We start from the raw sequence: 23,322 nt of genomic DNA, 5'->3' as shown, positions 1-23,322 counted from the left end.
TAGGGTGGTAAGACTCATGCTGGAATGACTTCGCTGACTTTACTTAGGAAAATTGCCCCACCTGCATTTTTACCGCTGCCTTCTTGTGTGGCAGGGGAGAGGAAGGGCAGTTCAGAGGGACCAGCTGGCACCTAGGGAAGGAGAGAGGGCTGGCGAAACCGAAAGACAAGCATTCAGAGAAGCCCCTTGGTTTCCACTTCGAAGCCCCAAAGTAGGGTCCCATGATGAGGTCACAAGAGCCTGGGCGCCTGTCCCAGTTGCCCCCTCTCATGGCGTCCCCCAGGGCAGCCAGCCTGTTGTCCAGGAGTCCCTGAGGTTCCACGGAGGGGGACATAGGTGGAGGAGCAAGCTACCAAGTGCAGGAGGAGGTGAGAGTTGAGCGTGCTCGGTTTTCTGGAATAGAGGGAGGGAGGGAGGTGCTGAAGGCCTTGGCTCTGGAATCAAAAGGAAGGCGCTGGTGCACGTGCCCATGTGAGAAGTGGTTTTATTCCAGGTGTTTTTCATAAAGACGAGGTCCTCAGGGACAGCGAGTGGCACATGCTTTGGTCAAGAAGAGGAAAAGCAAAAACAGAACAGGGCTGAGTCCCAAAGGAGGCTGACAAGTGCTGAGGCCCCAATCACAGGGAAGGAGGGGGCCCTCTGAAAGGCTGAATGGCAGTCCTCTTACTTTCAGTAAGAGATGCCCGAGATTCCTGTCCCAAAGGCCACGCTACCCTCCGGGGCAGACACACACACAAGGGAGATGGCGGTGGATAAACATCTCACAGAGGATGGGAAAAGTGTGGCTCTGGGGGCCAAGGGCTCCTTGCTGTGAGCGCAGAGGGTGCAGGCTGAGGCCCAGGAGCACTGCGGAGAGCCAGGAAGTGGAAGGAAACCACTGAGAGCCCTCCAGGGTGGGTGTGGCGGGCCACAGCCCCAAGGCTGTGCAGAGGGAGCACGACCAACGCAGTTGAGGCACGCTAGGGAGGGGGAGGGGCGCAGCAGCTCCAATCCAGAAAAGGCCAGACCCTCTGGGGACCAGAGGCCTCTGCATGAACCTGGGACAATCCATGGATCCTCTCCCCAGGACAGTGCATATATGCACACACATGCACTATTTGGGGGACCATTTCAGGAGATTCTTGGGCCCTCCAGAATCTATGAACTCCTTAGGCATTCCAGGCTGATTTGCTTTGGGTGGGAGACAACCCCTCCCCCCCAACCCCCCCACCCCCGCAGGAATCCTGGTATCACCCGACTTTTGCCTAAGATCACTGGGCCTAAGCCAGTGGGGCAGGGGAAGAGGAATGTTGGAAATATTAATAGCAGAAGCAGTTCCAAGACCAGGCCCTGGGGGAGGGGGAGAGAGGCCCAGTGGGTGTGAGAAGGAACTCGGAACTCTGTACAAACTGGGGCCGCCAGCCAGCCTGCTGGCCGCTGCAGTAGGCGAGCCCCGAGGGCCTCCTTCCGGCAGTGGGGGAGTCCAGCCTGGATGACGGTCCCCATGGCTTACCGATGCTCCCCGTTCTTACCGCCCTGTGCCCTGACCCTGTAATGATGCTGTATTTACAGAGGCAAGGGCTTTAGAGAAGGCAGGAGTCAAACACTAGCAGGGAGGACGGAGCTGCTCAGTGGCGCCTGCCCTTACGGGGGTCCACCCGGTGCACCCAAGCAGCGCTCAGGGAACCTGCTGGTCTTTAAGGCCCAAGGGAGAGGTCTGATCTTGACACATATCCAAACAGAAGTGGGATCTGTTTAATGAACTGGGTCCCGAGGCTGCCCCTGGAGGTGCCCCTGCAGCGCCTTGCTGAGAACGTGGGAAGCAGAGCGCGGGCCTGGAGGCACTGCACCCTGGGAGGAACTAGGTCCCTGGGCGAGACCAATTCTTTCCCGTGCTTTGCAGCTTTTCTGTTCCCGTCTTTCTGCGGCTCACCCATCCTTGGCCCTGGCTCCCATCCCTCCCGCCCCCAACCCAGCACCTGCCCGGGACAGACCCCTGAGCGGCTCACTTCTTCCTGTTCCCCACCTGCCCACAGGCTGCCCCTCCCTCTGCCTTCCACCTGCCTCCTGTCCACGGCTGCCCACGCTCTCCTCTTGTGCCCGACCCCACAGGCAGGCCCCCAGGGCCCAGCAAGACTCAGGGGAACTGCTGTCCTCCTTTTCCCAGCCCACGAGGAGAGGCCCCAAACCATTGTCCAGGCCTTGGGAGGGTGAAGGGCAGTAACAAAGGGCCAGGCTGCCCAGTCGCAGTCCAGTTATCCCCAGGCAAGGCCGGGTGGTGGCCAGGACAGCAAGCAGGGCATTCCCCCTGCGTCCTCCCCATCCAAGCTTTGGAGCATCGTGTGTTGTGGCAGCGGTGTTGGCTGATGATTCCGGCAGAAATGTGACGAGATGGAGACGGCCTGCTTTACACTTCCCCACCCCAACCCCCTTCTGGTCCCAAAGTCTCATGCAAAAGGTACAGGAGGCCGGGGGCTACGGTCATGTGTGCGGCAACAGCTGCCACTGCTGGGCTGGGACGTCAGCCTGGCACTTGCTGGTCACCAGCTGGGCGGGCTTGGCCTCCAGGCAGAGGCCGCTGACTGAATGCTGGATGAAAGAGGCTTTTCTCCTCCATCTCTGAGGGGAGAGGCAGAAAAGGGGTGGGGGAGAGAAAAACAAGGATTAATAATAATAATAATAACATCCGTACCCGCATTACACGAGGGTAAGTGGCCCTAGGACACAGTCCCGTTTAAATAGTCTGTGTCCTTTGCACTAAGGACAAGAGGCACTGCACCCCACATACAAGCTTTAAACCCGGCCCTCCTGATGTGTTCTTGCTTCCATAGGTTGGCATGAAGTTACTGTCTAGATCAGAGGTCCACGGGCTGCATGTAACCCAGAGGTGGATTTTGTTTGGCCTGCACAGCGCTTATCTAAAGTTTGGCTTAGTCGTCACATAGAAATCTGCATTTCCAGCTTCCCTTTAGACAGAGGCACAGTCTCTTTGGTTGCAGCTGAAGATCTGCTGCAGGTGGGGTCCTAGTTTCTGGGTGGGAGGGGCCATGTACTTGCTGGAGCCACTGTTAGAAGGGAGATGAGCAGCCTCAGTTGCAGGGGGAGACGGCGTGGGCAGAGAAGGGAACCATCTGGGAGGTGGAAACAAGGTGGAAGGTGTGGGGGCGGTGCTGCAGGGTCTGGATTTCCCTGAGGAGTGCGGGCTGGGGGATACAGATGGCTGAGAACCAGGCTTTCTTGCCCATGCGGTCCCAGCAGAGAGGGATTCCTGGCTTAAAGGTCCTGGGCAGTGGGCAGGACAGAGCCTTTGGTCCCTCTGGAACTCACAGCATCCTACTGCCTGTGGTCTTCTAGTCTCTGACCCCCTGGGAGGGGCTGGCCATGTTCCCCGGCTGGGCATTGCTGGGCCATGCCATTCTTTCATCCATCTTTCATCTAGTTTTGTTCTATGAAGAATGAATGTAAAGACTGAATCGATCAGTCATGAGGAAGTGCTCCCCAAATCATGGGATTCTCATTTCCTGTTGGTGCCATCAGACACAGTCTTGGGGTCCCTCCCCCAGAGTCTCCTGGTCACTAGGTTCTAGCTTGGCCAGAGAAAAAATACCATCTCACGGGGCCCTTCCATTGCCACAGTCTCAGTTCTTGTAGATTCCTTCCAAGGGAGAGCAGGGAGGGAGCCCTTCATTTTATAAGTGAGGAGATGGAGGCTCAGAGAGGTGAAGAGGGTGACACCGCTCTGCACAGGTATCTCTCCCACAACTGATACCCAGGTGGCCTCAGAAATGGGGTCAACAGAGGACTAGGAACGGAGGCCCAGACTTGAGAAGTCATTGGTAGTGGGACAGTGCTCACCCTTGTCCTTCTGGAAGAGGGGCTCCGCTGTTGGGGGCCCTGTAGGACCTGCAGGGCAGAAGGAATGTGGCCAAAGAGATTCCTAGGAGTCCTGGGTCAGCATGAAGGGGAACACAGAGAGGGGTGGCTGCCCTGGGAGCTACTGCCTTGACTTTGGCCTCACCGAGGAGTGGGTGGGAGTGGGCTCAAGGCTTGACTCTCATAGAAGCCAGCACCCCGGGTGAAGGGGAGCCTGGAGACACGCATCCCTGCAGGGGCAGTGAAGGTAGGGGCTGGCAGGTCGTGCTGCAGAGTCCCAGCCAGCGAGCAGACTATGGCACTCAAGCCTCTCTCTCTCTCATACACTCACACGCACATACATAGCGGAGGCTGGAGGGAGAGGAAGGATCTGGTTGCTTTTCCAGAATGAAATAGCAATCTGCTAGTCATCCCTGAACAAAGAGCTGACCCAGGCAACAGGAAAGGGGGAGGCAAGAAAGCCCTGGCGGCTGAAGGAGAGGCCAGGCGCCCTCCTGCCCCTCCACTGCCCTGCAAGCTGGCCAGGGAACTGGCCAGGGTCAGGCACAGTGGGGACTACCGAGAAGGGGCGGGCAGAGGAGGGGCTGAAGCAGAACTCTGGCCTTCTGGTCCATTCCCGGGCAGATGAGCAGCCCTCTCAGCCAGGAATGGAGCGGGGCTGACTCTGTGTGTCCTGAGCAAGTGACTGCTCTCTCTGAGCATCTGTTTCTTCCTCAACAGGCAAGCCTGACCTGTCTGCCAGGATTAGTGAAAACAGGGCAAGTGAAAGCTTGACAAGTGGAGAAGGCAGTGTTCACATGAGACCGGCATGCCAGCTTGGAAAGCACCCTGGCTGGGTCTCAGTTTCCCCAACCAGCCATCAGACAGGAGATATTACTGAACACCTACTATGTGCTGGGGCAGGATTGTGGCCTTAGGAGTCACACTGGGTTTGAATCTCAGCTCCACCCCTTCACAGCGGTGTGATCTGATACATTTCTTAAACTCAAGGAGCTTCAGTTTATCACTTTTAAAATGGGGTTAGGACTAGGGCCTGGGGCTTCCCAGGTGGTGCTAGAGGTAAAGAACTTGCCTGCCAATGCGGGAGACATAAGAGATGCAGGTTTGATCTCTGGGTTGGAGAGATTCCCGGGAGGAGGGCATGGCAACCCACTCCAGTATTCTTGCCTGGAGAATCCCATGGACAGAGGAACCTGGCGGGCTACAGTCCATGGGGTCGCAAAGAATCAGACATGACTGAAGCGACTTAGCATGCCCGCATGCACACACTAAGGCCCAGGTTGCTGGGCTGCTGGGAGGATTAGATGAGATGATCTACGTAAAACCCCTGGCACGGGTTCTCGTTAAAACCTCACATTTGTTTTGGCTGTACTGGTTGTCAGGGACTAGGGATACGGTGTTGACAAGATAAAAATAGTGAGCCCGCATGGAGCTCACAGGATGCGGGATGGACATTTAACAACTGTTTACCCAAAGTACTTCGTCATGAGGAAAACAACGGACTTGCCTGGATACAGGCTTAGGCATCCCCAGTCCTCACTCTGGAGGGCTTATTTGAGTCTATATGTCACATCTTCACTATGTTCCCCTGGGCTGCTGGTCAACCTGTGCGTGGGGGCAAGGTTACCTTACCTGCCTGCCTTCTCTTGGGTTGCACGCCTGCAGTACGACCAGGGACCCTGGGGAGACGGAGGTGGAGGTGGCAGCGAGGCACTTCCCCTGCTGCTGGATGAGATGGTCAGTGAAGAGCCACGCCTGCAAGATAAGGAGCAGAAAGTGAAAGAAGGTGAAGCTGTGTCCGACTCTTTGCAACCCCGTGGACTGTGGCCTACCAGGCTCCTCTGTCCATGGGATTCTCTAGGCAAGAATACTGGAGTGGGTTGCCTGAGCCAAAAAATACAGCAATGAATGGATAGATAGGTAGACAGATGATAAAGCAAATACACTGTGTATTTTGGTAGAATTTTCTATAAATACTAGGGATGGGTGGATGGCTAATCACTGTACAATTGTTTCAACTTTTCTATATGTTTGAACTTTTTCATCATAAAATATTGGGATCGAGAAGCTTAGCTGGAGCCAGCCAGAGGATGTATGAAAGGATGCTCAAGGGATGGGAAGAAAGACAGGACATGGGAGCAGGACAGCTGGGGTCAGGTCCATGCCGGGGTCTCCACAACCTGTTCTAGTTTGACGTGGGTGCAGCAACTCTCATATGTTGGACACTCTGATGCCTGTCTATGCAGGCTGCCCACAGCTGCATCCGAGGAGAGTACTGAGTTCTGTTTGGGTGGCATTTCTGCCCCTGCAAGCAGAAAGCAGGTGGTGCTCAGGCGGCAACTGTGTGACAGGCCACAACGTGGGTGGAGTGTGGCAGGAGCAGACCCAAGGAGCAGAGTGTGAGGGGCAGCTGGCAGGGTCCTTGGAAAAGTGGGTTTGTGGAGGGTGTAGACAAGAGAGAGGATGAGACTGTGCAGATGGAGGCCCCTAACCCCTCTCCTGGGCCTGATCCGGAGGTCCCAAGCAACGTACCTGGGCCGCTGGGGGGTTCTTGGCAGACCCTCTGCAGATCCCCATTCCGAGCTGGAAGTTACCAGCTGTGTCCTGGCCCTGGGATTCTAAACAATTAGTCCCCTGCTTAATGATGCCCGGGAGCACTTCCTTCACGGGGACACTGAAAGAAAAGGCAGCGATCAGGCTTGGCCTCTGCCCTTCCCGGGGTGACCCGTGCTTACTCAGAAAGCAAGACCCCCCACCCCGAGGTGACCCATGCTTACCCAGAGAGCAGGGCCCAGGCAATCCCAGGGCACCCAGGTCTCCATGGGGAGGGACACTGAGGGGCAGGCCTGGCAGCAGGGGAAGGTGAGCAGGGGATGGTGAGGGAGCAGGGGTCCCCCTGGGAAGACTGGGCCTTGCCCCACCCTGGGTTCTGGGCAGCTCTGGGAGCCCCAGGGACTGCCCTTCAGACCAGGCCTGAGAGGAGCTGGTGGGAGAGAGCTCAAACCAGAAGCTGGAGCTCCCCAGTCCTGAAAGAGGAAAGGCTGAGACTCAGATGTGAGCTCAGTGGGCAATCTCGAGAGGACAGGAAGGAGTTGTTTTGAAGAGGCAAATGTAAAATGTACAAATATAAAGATGTGTTCAGTCTCACTAATAAGGAAATATGTATTAAAGAGTTACCATTGTTTGTTTGCCATATATGTATATTTATTTATTTTAAAAATATTTATGTATTTGGCCGTGCTGAGTCCTGGTTGCAGCCTGCAGGATCTTTGAGCTTTGTTGTGGCCTGCAGGATCTTCAGTTGCGGCATGCAGTCTCTTATTTGCAGTTTGTAGAATGTAGTTCCCTGACTAGAGATCGAACCCAGGCCCCCTGCATTGGGAGCATGGAGTCAGCCACTGGACCACCAGGGAAATTTCTATATATTTATATACATAAAATATTTAAGTGTATATATATATATATATATATATATATATATATATAATGGTGTATATATATTTAAGTATATGTATGTGTGTATATATATATATATATATATATATATAAGTGAAAGTGTTAGTTGTTCAGTTGTGTCCGATTTTTGTGACCCCATGGACTGTAGCCCATGAGGCTCCTCTGTCCATGGGATTTCCCAAGCAAGAAAACTGGAGTGGGTTACCATTTCCTTCTCCAAGGGATCTTCCTGACCCAGGGATTGAACCTGGGTCTCTCGCACTGCAGGCAGATTGTTTACCATCTGAGTCACCAGGGAAGACCGTATAATATATAACTAATATACAAATTATATATTTAAGTGTATGTGTGTATATCTGTGTATATATGCATATATCCATATATGTCAGATATTACTACCTAGTGTCGGCAGCGGCTGTGGGATTGGATCCTTTCGTGCCCCACAGATGGGAGCATAAACTGGCCCACTTTTCTAGAGGACAGTGTGGTATTATGTATCAAAGGCCTTAAAGGTGTGCATACTTTTGACCTAATGACCCCACTTCCCGAAACTTACTATTCTAGGGCAATAATTATAGATGGGTGCAGAGATTTAGTTTAAATGATGCTCATTCAGAGTGACTGGTTTTACTGAAAACACTGGAAATTCCTAGATATCCAACAATAAGCACAGGACTAAGTAAATTCCGATTCATCTGTCGAAATCCCTTCAGCCATTATTAAAAAGGACTCTGAGAAAGACTATCTGGTAATATGGGGAAGTGTTTATAAGATACTGTTAAGTAAAACAGGTAGGTTTTGAAAAGAGTGTGTTATTAGAACATTTTATGTGCACAGGAAAGTATATTTAAACACATATATACGCATACACACACACACACAAGCTCAAATATGAGACACACTGTCTTACCCCATGGGTAATAAACCCAAACGGGATGCTGGCCCTAGCTGACACGGGCTTGTATTCCTGGGTTTAGAAGGTTATGTATGCGCTTGGATTATGGACCCACAGGTCAGGTGATGGGAAATCAGGCGGGCTTATAGTCTGACCACAAGCCTAATTTATCTGCCTCTATCACGTCTGTTGAGAAGAGAACCTGCTGGGGGTGCAGATCAGAACATCGTTGGCAGTCCCTGATGTGGACATCAACCAAACCAGGTCTCCCTTTCTCAGGGCTGACAGGAAGCCCCTGGAGCTCCAGAACCAACCAGCTCCCCTGGAGGCTCGTGGAGAATGTTCCAGTTTCTCTCCATATTCCTGACAGCAGCGCCCCTTCAGAACCGCTCCCCTGTCTCTTGCAAGAGGTCATATGCAGGTCGAGAACAGAGGCTGCAACCTGTTGGCCCCCAGGCTAAATCAGGCCCTGGACAGGTTTTGTCTGACCTGCACAGTGTGGTCTTTGGTGCTTTTAATTCGTTGGCAGTATTTCAACATTACACAGAAAAACCCAGCTTCTCTCAAAAATATAGGAAAGTCAGGCCACATCAAACTTGCATTCTGGTTAAGCACTAACACACTGTCATGAGCAGCAGCTGTCCATCCTATGGGTGGGGCTTGCCCATTTCAGTTTGCCACAGTCCCCTCCACTCCCTATTGCGTCCCCACTCACTTGACTTATTTACATTACCTGTGTGATCACTGTAGGATTTAAGTTTTGCAACCTGCTAGGTGCAAGACTGTTGAGAGGCAAAGCTCCACCCCTGCTGCTTCATCCAGGGGCAATGGACTGTATTTCCCCTCTACACAGAGACAAGGTCCTGCGGGGCCCTCTTTGAGAGGCCAAGGTTGTTCCAGACCTTTCTCTCCTCTTCCCCTCCCTACCTGCTGTTGCTTAGGAAGATGTGCAAGACGATCAGCTTGCAGAGATGCGGTGGGCACTGTCCAAGTGTGGCGATGGTCACTGACACCAAAGCTTGCCCACTGATGCTTATGGAGGAGACCTGGGGCTCAGGCAGCAATCTCAAGACCAGATGCAGGGGCTTCCCCGGTGATCTAGTGGCTAAGACTGTGCTCCCAATGCAGGGGACCTGGGTTTGCTCCGTCAGGGAATGAGATCCCACAGGCCACAACTAAGGGTTTGCATGTGCCAGCTAAAGATCCCACATGCCACAACGAAGGCCTGGTGCAGCCAAATAAATTAAATAAATAAAGACCAGCCAGATGCAGCTCCCGAGGTGTCTGATGTGGGAGCAGCCCTGGAGCAGCTGGGATGGCCATCCCCACCCTTCCCCTGCCTCCTGGCAGAGCCAGGCCAAGCTCTCCTGTTTGCTGGCAGCCCTCTTAAGTCTGTATCTGCCTTCCTCTCTGTGGACCACCTCGAAGCTGGGCTGCCAGGGCTCCCATTAGCCCTTATGACGCCTTTCTAGAAACAGAAATAGGCATCCTTTTTTCAAGACACTTTACTTATGTTAGAAAACCATCATAATATACTGATTTTGTTAGAAGACTTTTACCATCATTTGCCAGGAATTGTTGTAATAAAGGTACAATACTATGTGACTAGCACCCTTCAGATGTGGTGTTTGTGCAATGAACAGCCTGCACAACTGTTCCTGACCATCCTAATAAAAGTATAGATAAGCAGTTGCTGAAGCCAGCCGCAGAACTCTGATCTGGAAAAGCGGCCGAGCCACAGCAGGACTGCTGGCAGGCCTAGAAAAGCACAGGCCTCTCCCTTCAGCCTCCTCAGTCTCCCCACTGACCACATTCAAGTGTGGCCCAACTACTGGGATCCCCTGTGGAGGAAACTCGGTATCATTTGGGCCTGTAGAACTCCTTTCTATCTAATAATCTGATCCACTCCAGGCCCCTGAGAACCGAGGCAGAACATGAAGGAACAGACTGACGATGAGTAACCTGGATAAATGAACTGCAGTTTCAACCTTAACAGCAAAAATTCATTTTTTTTAAGCTTCCACATGGTGAAAAAACAAATGGAAGATGACTTATGCTCCTCATTTAGCATGGCTGGTTTCATCCACTCTCCTGTCTTGTGATGGATCCAGACTGATGCTAGTTATAAACTATCAATACTTCTTCCTCTCGGTCCTCAGGGGATGATGTGGGGCACTGTATGGGGACTGGGGTGTGGGAGGAGACGTACATCCTCAATCCCCTTCCATGGCTCCCCAGCTCCTGCCTGAGGCCCGGAGTCCTTGGCTCCAACCAGATAATATGAACGCTGACAGAACATAAAGACCTGACTATGCTTGTTTCGCTCAGAAATGGCACGTCTGAATAAAACTATCCTTTTAAAAGTGGCCACTTTAATCAATGAATACAGTAAAGTTGCAGGATATAAAATCAACACACAGAAATCCCTTGCATTCCTATACACGAATAATGAGAAAGTAGAAAAAGAAATTAAGGAAACAATTCCATTCACCATTGCAACAAAAAGAATAAAATACTTAGGACTATATCTACCTAAAGAAACTAAAGACCTATATATAGAAAACTATAAAACACTGATGAAAGAAATCAAAGAGGACACTAATAGATGGAGAAATATACCATGTTCATGGATTGGAAGAATCAATATAGTGAAAATGAGTATACTACCCAAAGCAATTTACAAATTCAATGCAATCCCTATCAAGCTACCAGCCACATTCTTCACAGAACTAGAACAAATAATTTCAAGATTTGTATGGAAATACAAAAAACCTCGAATAGCCAAAGCAATCTTGAGAAAGAAGAATGGAACTGGAGGAATCAACTTGCCTGACTTCAGGCTCTACTACAAAGCCACAGTCATCAAGACAGTATGGTACTGGCACAAAGACAGACATACAGATCAATGGAACAAAATAGAAAGCCCAGAGATAAATCCACACACATATGGACACCTTATCTTTGACAAAGGAGGCAAGAATATACAATGGAGTAAAGACAATCTCTTTAACAAGTGGTGCTGGGAAAACTGGTCAACCACTTGTAAAAGAATGAAACTAGATCACTTTCTAACACCGCACACAAAAATAAACTCAAAATGGATTAAAGATCTAAATGTAAGATCAGAAACTATAAAACTCCTAGAGGAGAACATAGGCAAAACACTCTCAGACATAAATCACAGCAGGATCCTCTATGATCCACCTCCCAGAATGCTGGAAATAAAAGCAAAAATAAACAAATGGGATCTAATTAAAATTAAAAGCTTCTGCACAACAAAGGAAAATATAAGCAAGGTGAAAAGACAGCCTTCTGAATGGGAGAAAATAATAGCAAATGAAGCAACTGACAAACAACTAATCTCAAAAATATACAAGCAACTTCTGCAGCTCAACTCCAGAAAAATAAACGACCCTATCAAAAAATGGGCCAAAGAACTAAATAGACATTTCTCCAAAGAAGACATACGGATGGCTAACAAACACATGAAAAGATGCTCAACATCACTCATTATTAGAGAAATGCAAATCAAAACCACAATGAGGTACCACTTCACACCAGTCAGAATGGCTGCGATCCAAAAATCTGCAAGCAATCAATGCTGGAGAGGGTGTGGAGAAAAGGGAACCCTCCTACACTGTTGGTGGGAATGCAAACTAGTACAGCCACTATGGAGAACAGTGTGGAGATTCCTTAAAAAATTGCAAATAGAACTACCTTATGACCCAGCAATCCCACTGCTGGGCATACACACCGAGGAAACCAGAATTGAAAGAGACACATGTACCCCAATGTTCATCGCAGCACTGTTTATAATAGCCAGGACATGGAAACAACCTAGATGTCCATCAGCAGATGAATGGATAAGAAAGCTGTGGTACATATACACAATGGAGTATTACTCAGCAGTTAAAAAGAATTCATTTGAATCAGTTCTGATGAGATGGATGAATCTGGAGCCGATTATACAGAGTGAAGTAAGCCAGAAAGAAAAACACCAATACAGTATACTAACACATATATATGGAATTTAGGAAGATGGCAATGACGACCCTGTATGCAAGACAGGGAAAGAGACACAGATGTGTATAACGGACTTTTGGACTCAGAGGGAGAGGGAGAGGGTGGGATGATTTGGGAGAATGACATTCTAACATGTATACTATCATGTGAATTGAATCGCCAGTCTATGTCTGACGCAGGATGCAGCATGCTTGGGGCTGGTGCATGGGGATGACCCAGTAAGATGTTATGGGGAGGGAGGTGGGAGGGGGGTTCATGTTTGGGAATGCATGTAAGAATTAAAGATTTTAAAATTTAAAAAATAAAAAACTAAAAATTTAAAAAATAAAAAAATAAAAGTGGCCACTTGAGGAAGCTGTTCATTTATTATACTTTCATAAACTAATGTTCTTCCCTTCACAGCCATCGTCTAGGGAGTTGGGGTTATCCAGGCCGCCAACTTTCTCCAAGGATGCTGCTGCCCCTCAAATTGTTTTGGAATTCCTTGAACATTGCTCACAGAGTCAGTTTATTCTTGTTACTTGTTTCCATCTTGTCACCCTGTGTTTGGGACCCAGGACTGTAATATCTGGGTTAATCAACTAAGTTATTCACTGGACTTGGTTATAACCTAACCGTGGCTGTTTTCCCAAAATCAAATCTTCCCTCAAAGATTTGCTTCCTTTGGGGATACGGAGGCTCTGAGCAGTGGAATCTTCTGGAAAATCATGACAGCATCCTTTGGGAGACAGCTGTTCCTGAGATGACAGTTCTAGAAGGGAGAATGCTAATTTCAAAGTTATTACTGAGCCTTATTGACTATGCAATTTATTTAGAAAAAAATATTAGAGATGTCCCTGGTGGTCCAGTGGTTAGCAATCTGCCTTCTAACGCAGGGGACACGGGTTCCATCCCTAGGCAAGGAACTAGGATCCCACATGCCATGGGGCAACTAAGCCCTGGAACCGCAACTAGCAAGAAACCTGGGCACCAAAACAGGATCTGGCACACCAAAATCAAATCAAATAAAGCTATTTATTGAGTGCCCATTCTGTGACAGGCATTGTTCTAGGGGCTGGAGATAAGGCAGTGAACAAGACTGATAAATTCCTCTCGCCTCGTGGAGCTTACTGTCAAATGTGGGAAGATGACAATAACATTAACTGCCCACATAGAAGCTCCATGACAATAAAGGTGACGAGGAAAAGAAGCAGAGAGTGCTGAGGAAGGGTCAGTCTGCAAAGGCAGAGCTCAGGGGCGTCTCCTGAAGGCGGGACAGATGACTCAAGACCTGGAGGAGGTGAGGAATGACATAGGCAAGATGCCGAGAAGGATTCTGAAATAAAAAGAATCAACTCTGCCCACCCTCAGGCCCCCCAGTCATTACAGCTTACTGTCCTATAGCCCACATACATATACCATTTGCATGTTGGCTCCTCATTTGCTCATTTTACCCTGGGTCGTGAAGATCTCTTGGAGAAGGAAATGGCAACCCACTCCAGTACTTTTCCCTGGAAAATCCCATGGACGGAGGAGCCTGGTGGGCTACAGTCCATGCATTCGCAAAGAGTCAGACACAACTGAGCGACTTCACGTTCACTTTCTTTCCTCATTTGCTGAAGCAAACATTTCCCCATGTTTTACTCACAGTTTATGATTATAATATTAATTGACACATAATATTTGTTTAGGTCAACGGATCATGATTCACTAAACCCAGCCCCTATTGTTAGTTGTGTCTCTATTTTTTTTTCACAGCAAAGAAGCCTACAGTGGTCATTTATTTGTCAACAGTTTTTTTGCTCGTTTGCTTTATTTCCTTGGGATAAACTCCCAGAAAGGAGAGAAGAGAGTCAAAGGAAGTGAGTGTTTCTGCAGCCTTTGCTACATAATGTGCTGTTGCTTTCCTAAGGGGACAATGCTCATTTCTTTTTTTCAAGATTATTTTAATTAATTAATTTTGGCTGTGGGTGGGCTCCTAGTTTCCGCGCCCCCTGCAGTGGAAGTGCAGAGTTAACCACCGGTCAGGAAAGTCCCGACAATGCCCACTTTTAAGGCCCAGTCTGTTTAACTCTTCGCTCCTACCACACCTCACTCTTCACTCCTGGTAACGTCCTCCAGGTTCTTCCAGACCCATCACATGAGGACAAACACCAACAGCTAGAAAGAGCCAGACTGCCTGGGCTGGGGAGACATCAGGGTCAAGGGTCCCCACGCTGCTGGCCCCCACCCAGGCCAGATGCAGGAACTGCAGGTGGCACTCACGTGAGCTCTGGGTAGACGTTATCCAGGTACCAGCGGAAGGACTTGCAGTTCATCTTCTTCCTCTGCTCGATCCGCGTGGCCACGCTGGAGAAGGAGGAGGAAAGGCTTAGCAGTGGGAAGAAGCCTGGGAGGTCAGCCCCCTCTCTCCACCTCCCCGGGGGGAAGGTCCCTTTTCCCGGAGCTAGCTATCCAAGTCTGTCTGCCAGCCTTACTTCATTCTCTGACCCACAAGCTCTCCCCAGGGCTCCTGGCCATGCCTTATTTCTCTCCTCAAATTGGAGCCAAGCTTTAATCTTGGCTTCTTCCTCCTCGAGACCTCAGTGAGCATACCATGGCCTGGTGCTTGTTTTCACAGAGAGAGCAGAGCCTTAATGTACTAGTAGTTTTCCTTTCCTGCATTCCAGCTGAGTAGAAAGCGTCTACTGACAAGGAAACCATGTTTCTAACATTCTTCCAAATATTGAGCAAATAAGAACCGTCTGATGTGTCCACGGACATCTTGCTCAGCTCCAGGGATCATAATGGCCACTGACAGAAGACCAGCACCACCCTCTGAGCCTGTTTGTTCTCAGTAAAGTTGGGGTACAACCATCCACCTCCAAAGGTTTTTATGAGAGTCAAATGAATAGACATAAGTGCCTAGCACAGGGTATGCCCTCAGCAAATGTTACTTCCACACTAAAACAAAGAGTGACATAACTTTTTTTCTTTAAGGGATAGATACAAATAAATAGAGGAAAATTCATTGAAGATCACTAATAATGTTTTCAAACATTTCTGACCATAACATTAAGTAAGAAATATATACATCTTACATTGTGACCCAGTATGCCCATGGGCATATATGGACATACAGCTAAAATAAGAGTTTCACAAAACAGTATCTATCCTCAACTGCAATCAACTGTTATTTTCTGTTCTAATCTGAAATGTTCTAGTTCTTTGTCACTTAAAAAAAAATACTGGTCACATCATACTCAACTGATTGTTGAAAATGCTTAATTAGACTGTAGTCGTAACAGTCCAGGGCAGAAAAACAAGCTAACAAATCACCGTCAGATTGAAACAGCAAGGAAGCCAAAACCCCCGGTGTTTTCTGCAGACAGCCATCCTTCAGCACTTCCACAGATATCCATCCTGCAGGCAGCTGGTGGATGGGCAGTGCTTGCATAAGCAAGCCCTCTCTGGTTATTTCTCCCCATGAAGCTGCTGCTTCTTCTAGGACCAGAACCTTGTCTCTGTCTCGTATACCCTACAGTCTCCAAAGAGCCCAGGAGTGCGGGGTTCAGTTTCTCAGGACACCCTGAACGCTTCTATGAAGTACACATGATTTAGTATTTCACTAAGGTTGTGAGCAAAGGCACAAGGCTAGGGAAGGGGCCCACCTGCCGAAGGCCTTCCCGATGGCCGATGGCCGGGCCTCATAGTAATACTGCTTGTACTCATCCATCCACACCTCTGCGGTACGCTTGGTATTCCTAAAAGGAGAGGAAGAAGCAAAATAAGGTCACCAGGTTGGGAACAGAGTTACCGTTGGGATCCAGATCAGTTCTGTGCAGTACCAGGCGAGGAGACACTCAGGAGTGTGTGCAAAATGGCACTGATGTGGGAGTATCCATAAGAACAGTCTTTTTGGAGGATAATCTGTCAGCATCCATCAAATCTGTGGGAATGGATACTCTCTGACACTCCACTTAGAGGAACCTATTCTACTGAAACACCTGGGCAAACGGACATATACAAGAATATTTGTGTCATAAACATTGGTGACAACCCTAAATGGCCATCAATAGGAGAATAATGAACTACAGCCACATGGCAGAGTACTAGGCAGCCTTGAAAAAGACCTGAATGATAGGCTTGAAATCTGTTAACAGTAGTTTCTTTCTTTTTTTTTTTTTTTAACAGTAGTTTCTTTTGGAGAGAATAAGTGGATAGGTGTAAGACTCGGTGAAAGGGACTTTCACTTTTTTCTCTCTATGTTATATGAAAAGTAAAAACTATAATGTACAGTATATGTACAGGTATATATATATATATATAGATAGACACAATATACATGGATACAGCTTGAAGTTTTAGTGACCATGTATTACTTTCATAATTATAAAAACAGTAAAATGGAATAAGGGAAGCAAAACAAAAGGCCATTTGACAAGCTAGACTTGAGGAGGCCCCGCTGCCAACAAGCAAGTCTGACAAGATAAAGACTCGTCCTCGGAAGAGGAGAGTGCTCCTGGCACGCTTCCCACCTCCCCTTGCCTCCGCCATCAGGAGAGCGGGCGAGGGGGTGGTCTTCCAGGACCTGCCCACTCCCCTTCAAGATGAAGTGCACACTGTGGCTGGGAACACAGATGGGCAGACGCTGACCCAGTCAGAGTGAGGAAGCAACATCCATGACCGGGACTTGGGACCCAGTGTGTGGAGGGCAGCTCCCAGCTGGTTGTTTCACCAGCTTTCCAAGACCTTCATGAACAAAGACAGTCAAGACAAGACAGGCCTGGAGAAGACGCCTCCGACTTCATCTTTCCAGCTCTGAAAGTACCAGGATCCCAGAACGGAAGGGACAAATGGGGAGACTAAGACTGGGGTAGTTGCTCAAAGCCACAGGAGTCACTGACAGGGCTGGGGTCTACGTGCCTGGCTCCTGGTGTGATGCTCTCTGCACTGTGACCTACCTGATGTAGGTGAGGGCATTGCCCTCGGGGAAGTTGTACGGGTGCCGTTTCCTGAAGACGTGGCCCACCCGGCTGCAGGGCACGATCTCTAAGCTCCCGCCGCACATCCACACCCGGAAGGACAGCTCTGCAGAGACAGCAGCCATCAGGCGGGGCTGGGGCCCCTTGGCAAGTCCCCACAGAGTGAAGGGTGTGTGTGTGTGTAGAGGGTATGTGTGTGGTATGTGTGTGGAGGGTATGTGTGTGATGGGTCTGTGTGTGGAGGGTATGTGTATGTGGAGGGTATGTGTGTGATATGTGTGTGGAGGGTATATGTGTGTGATGAGTCTGTGTATATGGAGGGTATGTGTGTGTGGAGGGTATGTGTGTGTGGAGGGTATGTGTGTGTGGAGGGTGTGTGTGTGTGGAGGGTATGTGTGTGTGGAGGGTGTGTGTGTGTGGAGGGTATGTGTGTATGGAGGGTGTGTGTGTATGAAGGGTGTGTGTGTGTGGAGGGTATGTGTGTGTGGGAAGGAGCTGCCTTCCCTTGCCTTTGGGGTCCTCTTGGGGGCACATGCTAGGGTTGGAGCTCCTGGGGTGCACCCACTCCTTGCATGTGTTCCTGATTGCTCCCTCCATAAATGCGCACACACACATCCCACGAACCCCCTCCACACACACACATACCCTCCACACACATACCACACACATACCCTCCACACACACACCCTCCACACACATATACCCTCCATATACACAGACCCATCACACACATACCCTCCACACACATACCCTCCACACACACACCACACACATACCCTCCACATATACCACACACATACCCTCCACACACACATACCCTCCATATACACAGACCCATCACACACATACCCTCCACACACATACCCTCCACACACGCACACCACACACATACCCTCCACACACACACCCTCCACACGCACACACCCTCCACATACACACACCCTCCACACACACATACCCTCCACACACACACCCTCCACACGCACACACCCTCCACATACACACACCCTCCACACACACATACCCTCCACACACACACCCTCCATATACACAGACCCATCACACACATACCCTCCACACACATACCCTCCACACACACACCACACACATACCCTCCACATATACCACACACATACCCTCCACACACACAGACCCATCATACACATACCCTCCACACACATACCCTCCGCACACACACATATCCTCCATATACACAGACCTGTCACACACATATACCCTCCACACACATACCATACACATACCCTTCACACACACATACCCTCTATGCACATACATTCCACACACATTGCACACACTCCCTCCACACACACACTCTCCACAGATACTACACACACATACCACACATCCCCTCCACACACATACCCCCTCCACACACATACTCTCCACGTATACATCATACATACACACCACACGTACTCTCCGTACACACATCCCACATACAGACCGCCTCCACACACACCACACACATTCCCCACATCTAAGCCCTGGCAGAGCAGCAGGAAAAGTTTTGAAGGAACACTAAGATCATGAATAGAAGGAAAACTGAATCAAAGGGCAGCATCAATTATTTCCAGCCTCTGCATAGAAAGTCCTATCCAGACATGAGCTAAGGATGAACACATCTGCTTGTCAGAACTGAGAGGCTAGAAAACCAACACCAAGCAAATGAAAGGCTGCTCCAGTTGGCATTTTTCTGGCTGGCCCAGACTGCCCTCTTGGCCCTCATGGTCTCCATTTACAGCTACCACTGGCCCTACTGGGGACTTCCCAGGTGGTCCTAGTGGTAAAGAACCTGCCTGCCAATGAAGGAGACACAAGAGACACAGGTTTGATCCCTGGGTTGGGAAGGTCCCCTGGAGGAGGGCATGGCAACCCATTCCAGTATTCTTGCCTGGAGAATCCCAGGGACAGAGGAGCCTGGTGGGCTACAGTCCCTAGTGTCACGAAAAGTCAGACACGACTGAAGCGACTTAGCACACCCACGCGCAGGCACTGGCCCTGGTGAGACACACTTCCTGTTGGTGGTGGTGGTGATGCTGAAGGAGCTCTCACAGATGACGACTGGTCCCTAGTGGAGCTAGGAGATGCTAGCGGTGGTCATCCTGCCTCCCAGAAGGGGATGTCTCAAGTTTCTCACTCCGTTCTCCACTCAACAGTCCTTCTGTCAACTTCTGGCAAGGATCCACCTTGGTAGCCGGCTGGACCTCGCATAATCTTCTCTGATTTCTTCCTCTCTTTCATTTTAACCCTACAGTTGGACATCCTGTGACATTAAAACACCTCTCTCTTGTCCCAGAATATCCACAGCATTGTTTTTTTGTTTTTAATTTTTTGAAAAAGGAAAGACCACTTTGCATGACTTGCAGCCTTGGTCCCTCTTCCTACTCCCCAGGTAGCTGTAAGGACAGTCGCGGTCCCTGGTCAGGTCTGGGGCCTCTCACCTGGCACAGCTGCTTGGAGCCCTCCCAGTGACTAGCAAAGCAGGGAGCAGAGGACTCAGGACTACTTCCTGGCCAGCCTGTGTGCACCAGGCAACTTCCCGATGTGGTCCTGGGACCAGGACTGGACATTTGGCATATCTGGACTGCCTTCAGGGTTGGCTATATTAATGGGCTTCTCTAGGTCTACTTGCTAACTGCCAGGCCTCTCTCTCTCTTCTCCTGGTCAGAGCTCTGCAACTGGTTCAGCAACTGAGATTCAGAACTGGGGACAGAAGATCTGCATTCTAGTCCCATTTCTGCCAGGCTAACTTTGTTATGCTATTAATAGTTAGGGTTTCCTTGATAGCTCGGTCGGTAAAGAATCTGCCTGCAATGCAGGAGACTCTGGTTCAATTCCTGGATAGGGAAGATCCGCTGGAGAAGGGATGGGTTACCCACTCCAATATTCTTGGGCTTCCCTTGTGGCTCAGCTGGTAAAGAATCCACCTGCAGTGCGGGAGACCTGGGTTCGATCCTGGATTGGGAAGATCCCCTGGAGAAGGGAAAGGCTACCCACTCCAGTATTCTGGTCTAGAGAATTCCATGAACTGTATAGTCCATGGGGTTGCAAAGAGTCGGACATGACTGAGCGACTTTCACTTTTATCCCACATACCCCATACTGTCATATTATTACTTACTTATTGTCATTACTAGCAACAATGGCAACAACAAAAGCAGTTAACCATCGTGCATTTACTGAGCACTTTGGGCTGTTTATGGCTGATGTCTAATTCTCACAGCTACCATATGACATTGGTGTTATGATCCTTGTGTTTTTAATAACAGGGAGGTCTGGCGTGCTGTGATTCATGGGGTCGCAAAGAGTTGGACACGACTGAGCAACTGAACTGAACTGATGAAGCTCAAAGATGTTAAATAACCTCTCCAAGGTCACCCCCACACTCAGCTGCAGAACCCTAATGTAAAGTCCATACTTTGTTCAGCAAGTCCCATTATTTGAACCAGATTCTTTAGTATATTCAGCAGATTTTTACCAAAGACCTATTTATGACCTGTCAGATACTGTTCTAGAAGTGCTCACACTCTAGTGAGAGCAGACAAGAACTCAGTAAAGAAAGAAACAAAAATGCAGGTAGATAAGAAAATGAGTAGAATACATGGTCTAACTGTGTCCGACTCTTTGCAGCCCCATGGACTATAACCCTCCAGGCTCTTCTGTCCATGGGATTTCCCAGGCAAGAATACTGGAATGGGTTGCCATTTCCTCCTCCAGGGGATCTTCCTGACCCAGGGATCAAACACTGGCTCCTGTGTGTCTCTTGCACTGGCAGATTCTTTACCACCGAGCCCATAATATCTGTCCGATGGTAATAAGCGCAATGAAGAGGACAGAGCAGGCAGGAAAACTGAGGACAATGAGTGGAGTTGGGGGTGGGGCCACAATTTTAGTGAGGCTGATTAGGGATGTTTTCCGTGAGAGGAGACAGCTGAGTTGAGGCCTGAGGAGGGGAGGAAGAGTCACAGGGCTCTTGGGGATAAGCACTGCAGGCAGAGGGACCAGCAAGGGCACAGATCTAGAGGTGAGTGAGTGGGGGAGAGGTTGGTGGGGTGTCTTGTGGGGGAAGTGTTAGGGAAGCGCACTGATTGAAACCGCCCGGCCAGACACCAAAGTAACCATCTGCATGAATTGTTTTATGACGGGAGATCCTGATAAGGAATACAGAACTAATAAGCCACCACCAACCGGAAGAGTTTAGGAAAGGTCTAAAGGAGACACCGCGTGTCCGTCCACTTACCAGAATCCCTCTCGCTAGCATCCATCTTGGCTGAGCAATGTGTGCACCACCAGGAAAGACTCTGAATTAGAATGATTGGCCAAAGACCACCCAGAAACTAATCCCATCACCATAAAACCCGAGACTGTGAGCCACGCAGAGCAGTTCTCCTAGGTTCCCTTACCCTACTGCTCTCTACCCAGGTGCCCTTTCCCAATAAAGTCTCTTTCTTTGTCAGCACATGTCTCCTCGGACAATTCATTTCCGAGCGTTAGACAAGAGCCCAGTTTCAGGCCCTGGAAGGGGTCTGCCTTCCTGCAACAGAAGGGTAGATGGTCTGAGGACTTTGGGTTTTGTTCTGAGTGACATGGGAGCCCTTGTGGGGTCTTGAGCAGCAGAGTAACATGATCTGATGCAACTTTAAAAGGATGCCTAATGAGAATCCCAAGGTTTTCACATTTGCCACCCCCGCTCAGGGCGGCCTCTGAGCGCCTGCCTGCATTTGGCTCTCTCAGGGGAAACAGGAAGGAGTCTCCGTTTAGGCACCTCCCATCCTTCCACAAAGGAACAGAACAAAAGGCCCAAACCCACCAGCGGTGGAGTCTCCTGGCTCAAAACTGGTCCCAGCAGTTGAATGTCTGAGCTACAGGGCTAGCCTGGGAATTTCTTTGAATTTCTTCGAAGAAACAAAACCTTCCCTAGAACCACTGTGTGGTTCACCTTTCAAGTTCCCCCAACCACTGAGCCCTGGCCTCAGGCAGAGTTTAAAGTTAGCTATTTGATCGTTGACTTGTTTCTCTATCAGGCCCCAGCCTTTAAAAAAAAAAAAAAAGAAGGAAGGGAAAAAGAAAAAGGCCTCTGGACGCAGCAGAGATCCTTAGTTTTGCAGCTCTCTGAGACAGGAAACTGGCTTTGCCAAAGCTCCCTTCTGGCTGAGATGGAGGACACAAAAGAGGTCACTTTGGCCCAAAATACATGAAAGGAGGTCAGAATGGAAGGGTCACTGCACCCCAGTTCCCATCATTGACTCCTCCGAATGCCTGCCTAGAAACCATTTCCAAGAGTAAGTTACAAAGGGGAAAAAAATCCATGCCTGTTTCCACTCCAGCTGGTTCTGAGTCAAAGCCCCAGTGCCCATCTGCCCCACTGTCCCAGTCCAAGAGGGAAGAAAGACCTGGTCCTCCCAGCCCAGAAGCACAGACCGTGACTTGGATCACACCTCACCACACTGAAGTGATCCCTCCAGTAAAGATGCTTATCCTACACCTGTCAGATGTGGAGTTTCCTGACTGAGATCTGGAAGGTGGCGTCCACCTGTTTCCCCACCTGTCAGATGGGTGAGATACTGGCCTGTTTACTTCTTAAGAAACTGGGTCAGGATGAAAAGGGAAGCAGTGGGAAAGGCTCTGCAAAGGACTGAGTGGGTCCAGGAACAGCAAGGACGGGCCTTTGTCTTTTATGGGCTTCTTGGTATCTCTCCCCCAGCTCCTGGAGAACCTCTGGGATTGTTTGTTCTCTGCCCTATTCCACCCTGCTCTTCATCTGGGAGGCTACTGTGTGGGCCACTCCCCTTGGCTTCCTTCCTGAGTCAGGATAGATTCAGCCTGCAGTCAGGGGGAGAGTGAGGGTGGATATTCATCCCCTGACAACTTCCACCTGGTGCGTGGGCTGACTGCAGGCACCTCAAGACCATAGCTTGTACTGGGGAGTGCTCTGTCCCCATCTTTCAGACCTAGGGGTGGTTGCACCTCCCAGAAGTCATGCACCGAGCCCTACCCTGTCCCTCGTGGTTCCCTATAACTTGTCCACACCATGCAAACAGCCCCTTTCATAAACCCCTACATCAAGTGTATCCAGCCTTTGTTTCATGAACCTCACCAGCAACCCTTGAGGTTCATTGGCTCTTCTCTTTCC

The 23,322-nt window shown here is 49.6% G+C and overlaps 1 protein-coding gene across 3 annotated transcripts in view; it reads right to left on the bottom strand.

Moving 5' to 3' along the window:
• Positions 1-467: 467 nt before the first annotated feature.
• Positions 468-23,322, bottom strand: part of GALNT16 (polypeptide N-acetylgalactosaminyltransferase 16) — a 109,335-nt gene continuing 86,480 nt past the window's right edge. For all 3 annotated transcript variants that reach the window (XM_069595132.1, XM_069595131.1, XM_069595133.1), the window contains 6 exons: positions 17,149-17,275; positions 15,856-15,948; positions 14,471-14,554; positions 6,385-6,526; positions 5,485-5,607; positions 468-2,598 (listed from right to left, as the gene is read on the bottom strand). In XM_069595132.1, coding sequence (XP_069451233.1) covers positions 2,461-2,598; positions 5,485-5,607; positions 6,385-6,526; positions 14,471-14,554; positions 15,856-15,948; positions 17,149-17,275 — 707 coding nt within the window. In that variant the 3' untranslated portion in view covers positions 468-2,460. The remainder of the gene's footprint in view (positions 2,599-5,484; positions 5,608-6,384; positions 6,527-14,470; positions 14,555-15,855; positions 15,949-17,148; positions 17,276-23,322) is intronic.

Source organism: Ovis canadensis, chromosome 7 (genome assembly GCF_042477335.2).
Source record: "Ovis canadensis isolate MfBH-ARS-UI-01 breed Bighorn chromosome 7, ARS-UI_OviCan_v2, whole genome shotgun sequence".
NCBI lineage: Eukaryota > Metazoa > Chordata > Mammalia > Artiodactyla > Bovidae > Ovis > Ovis canadensis.
Note: the sequence above shows the minus strand (reverse complement) of the source record. Positions and strands in the feature narration are given on the sequence as shown.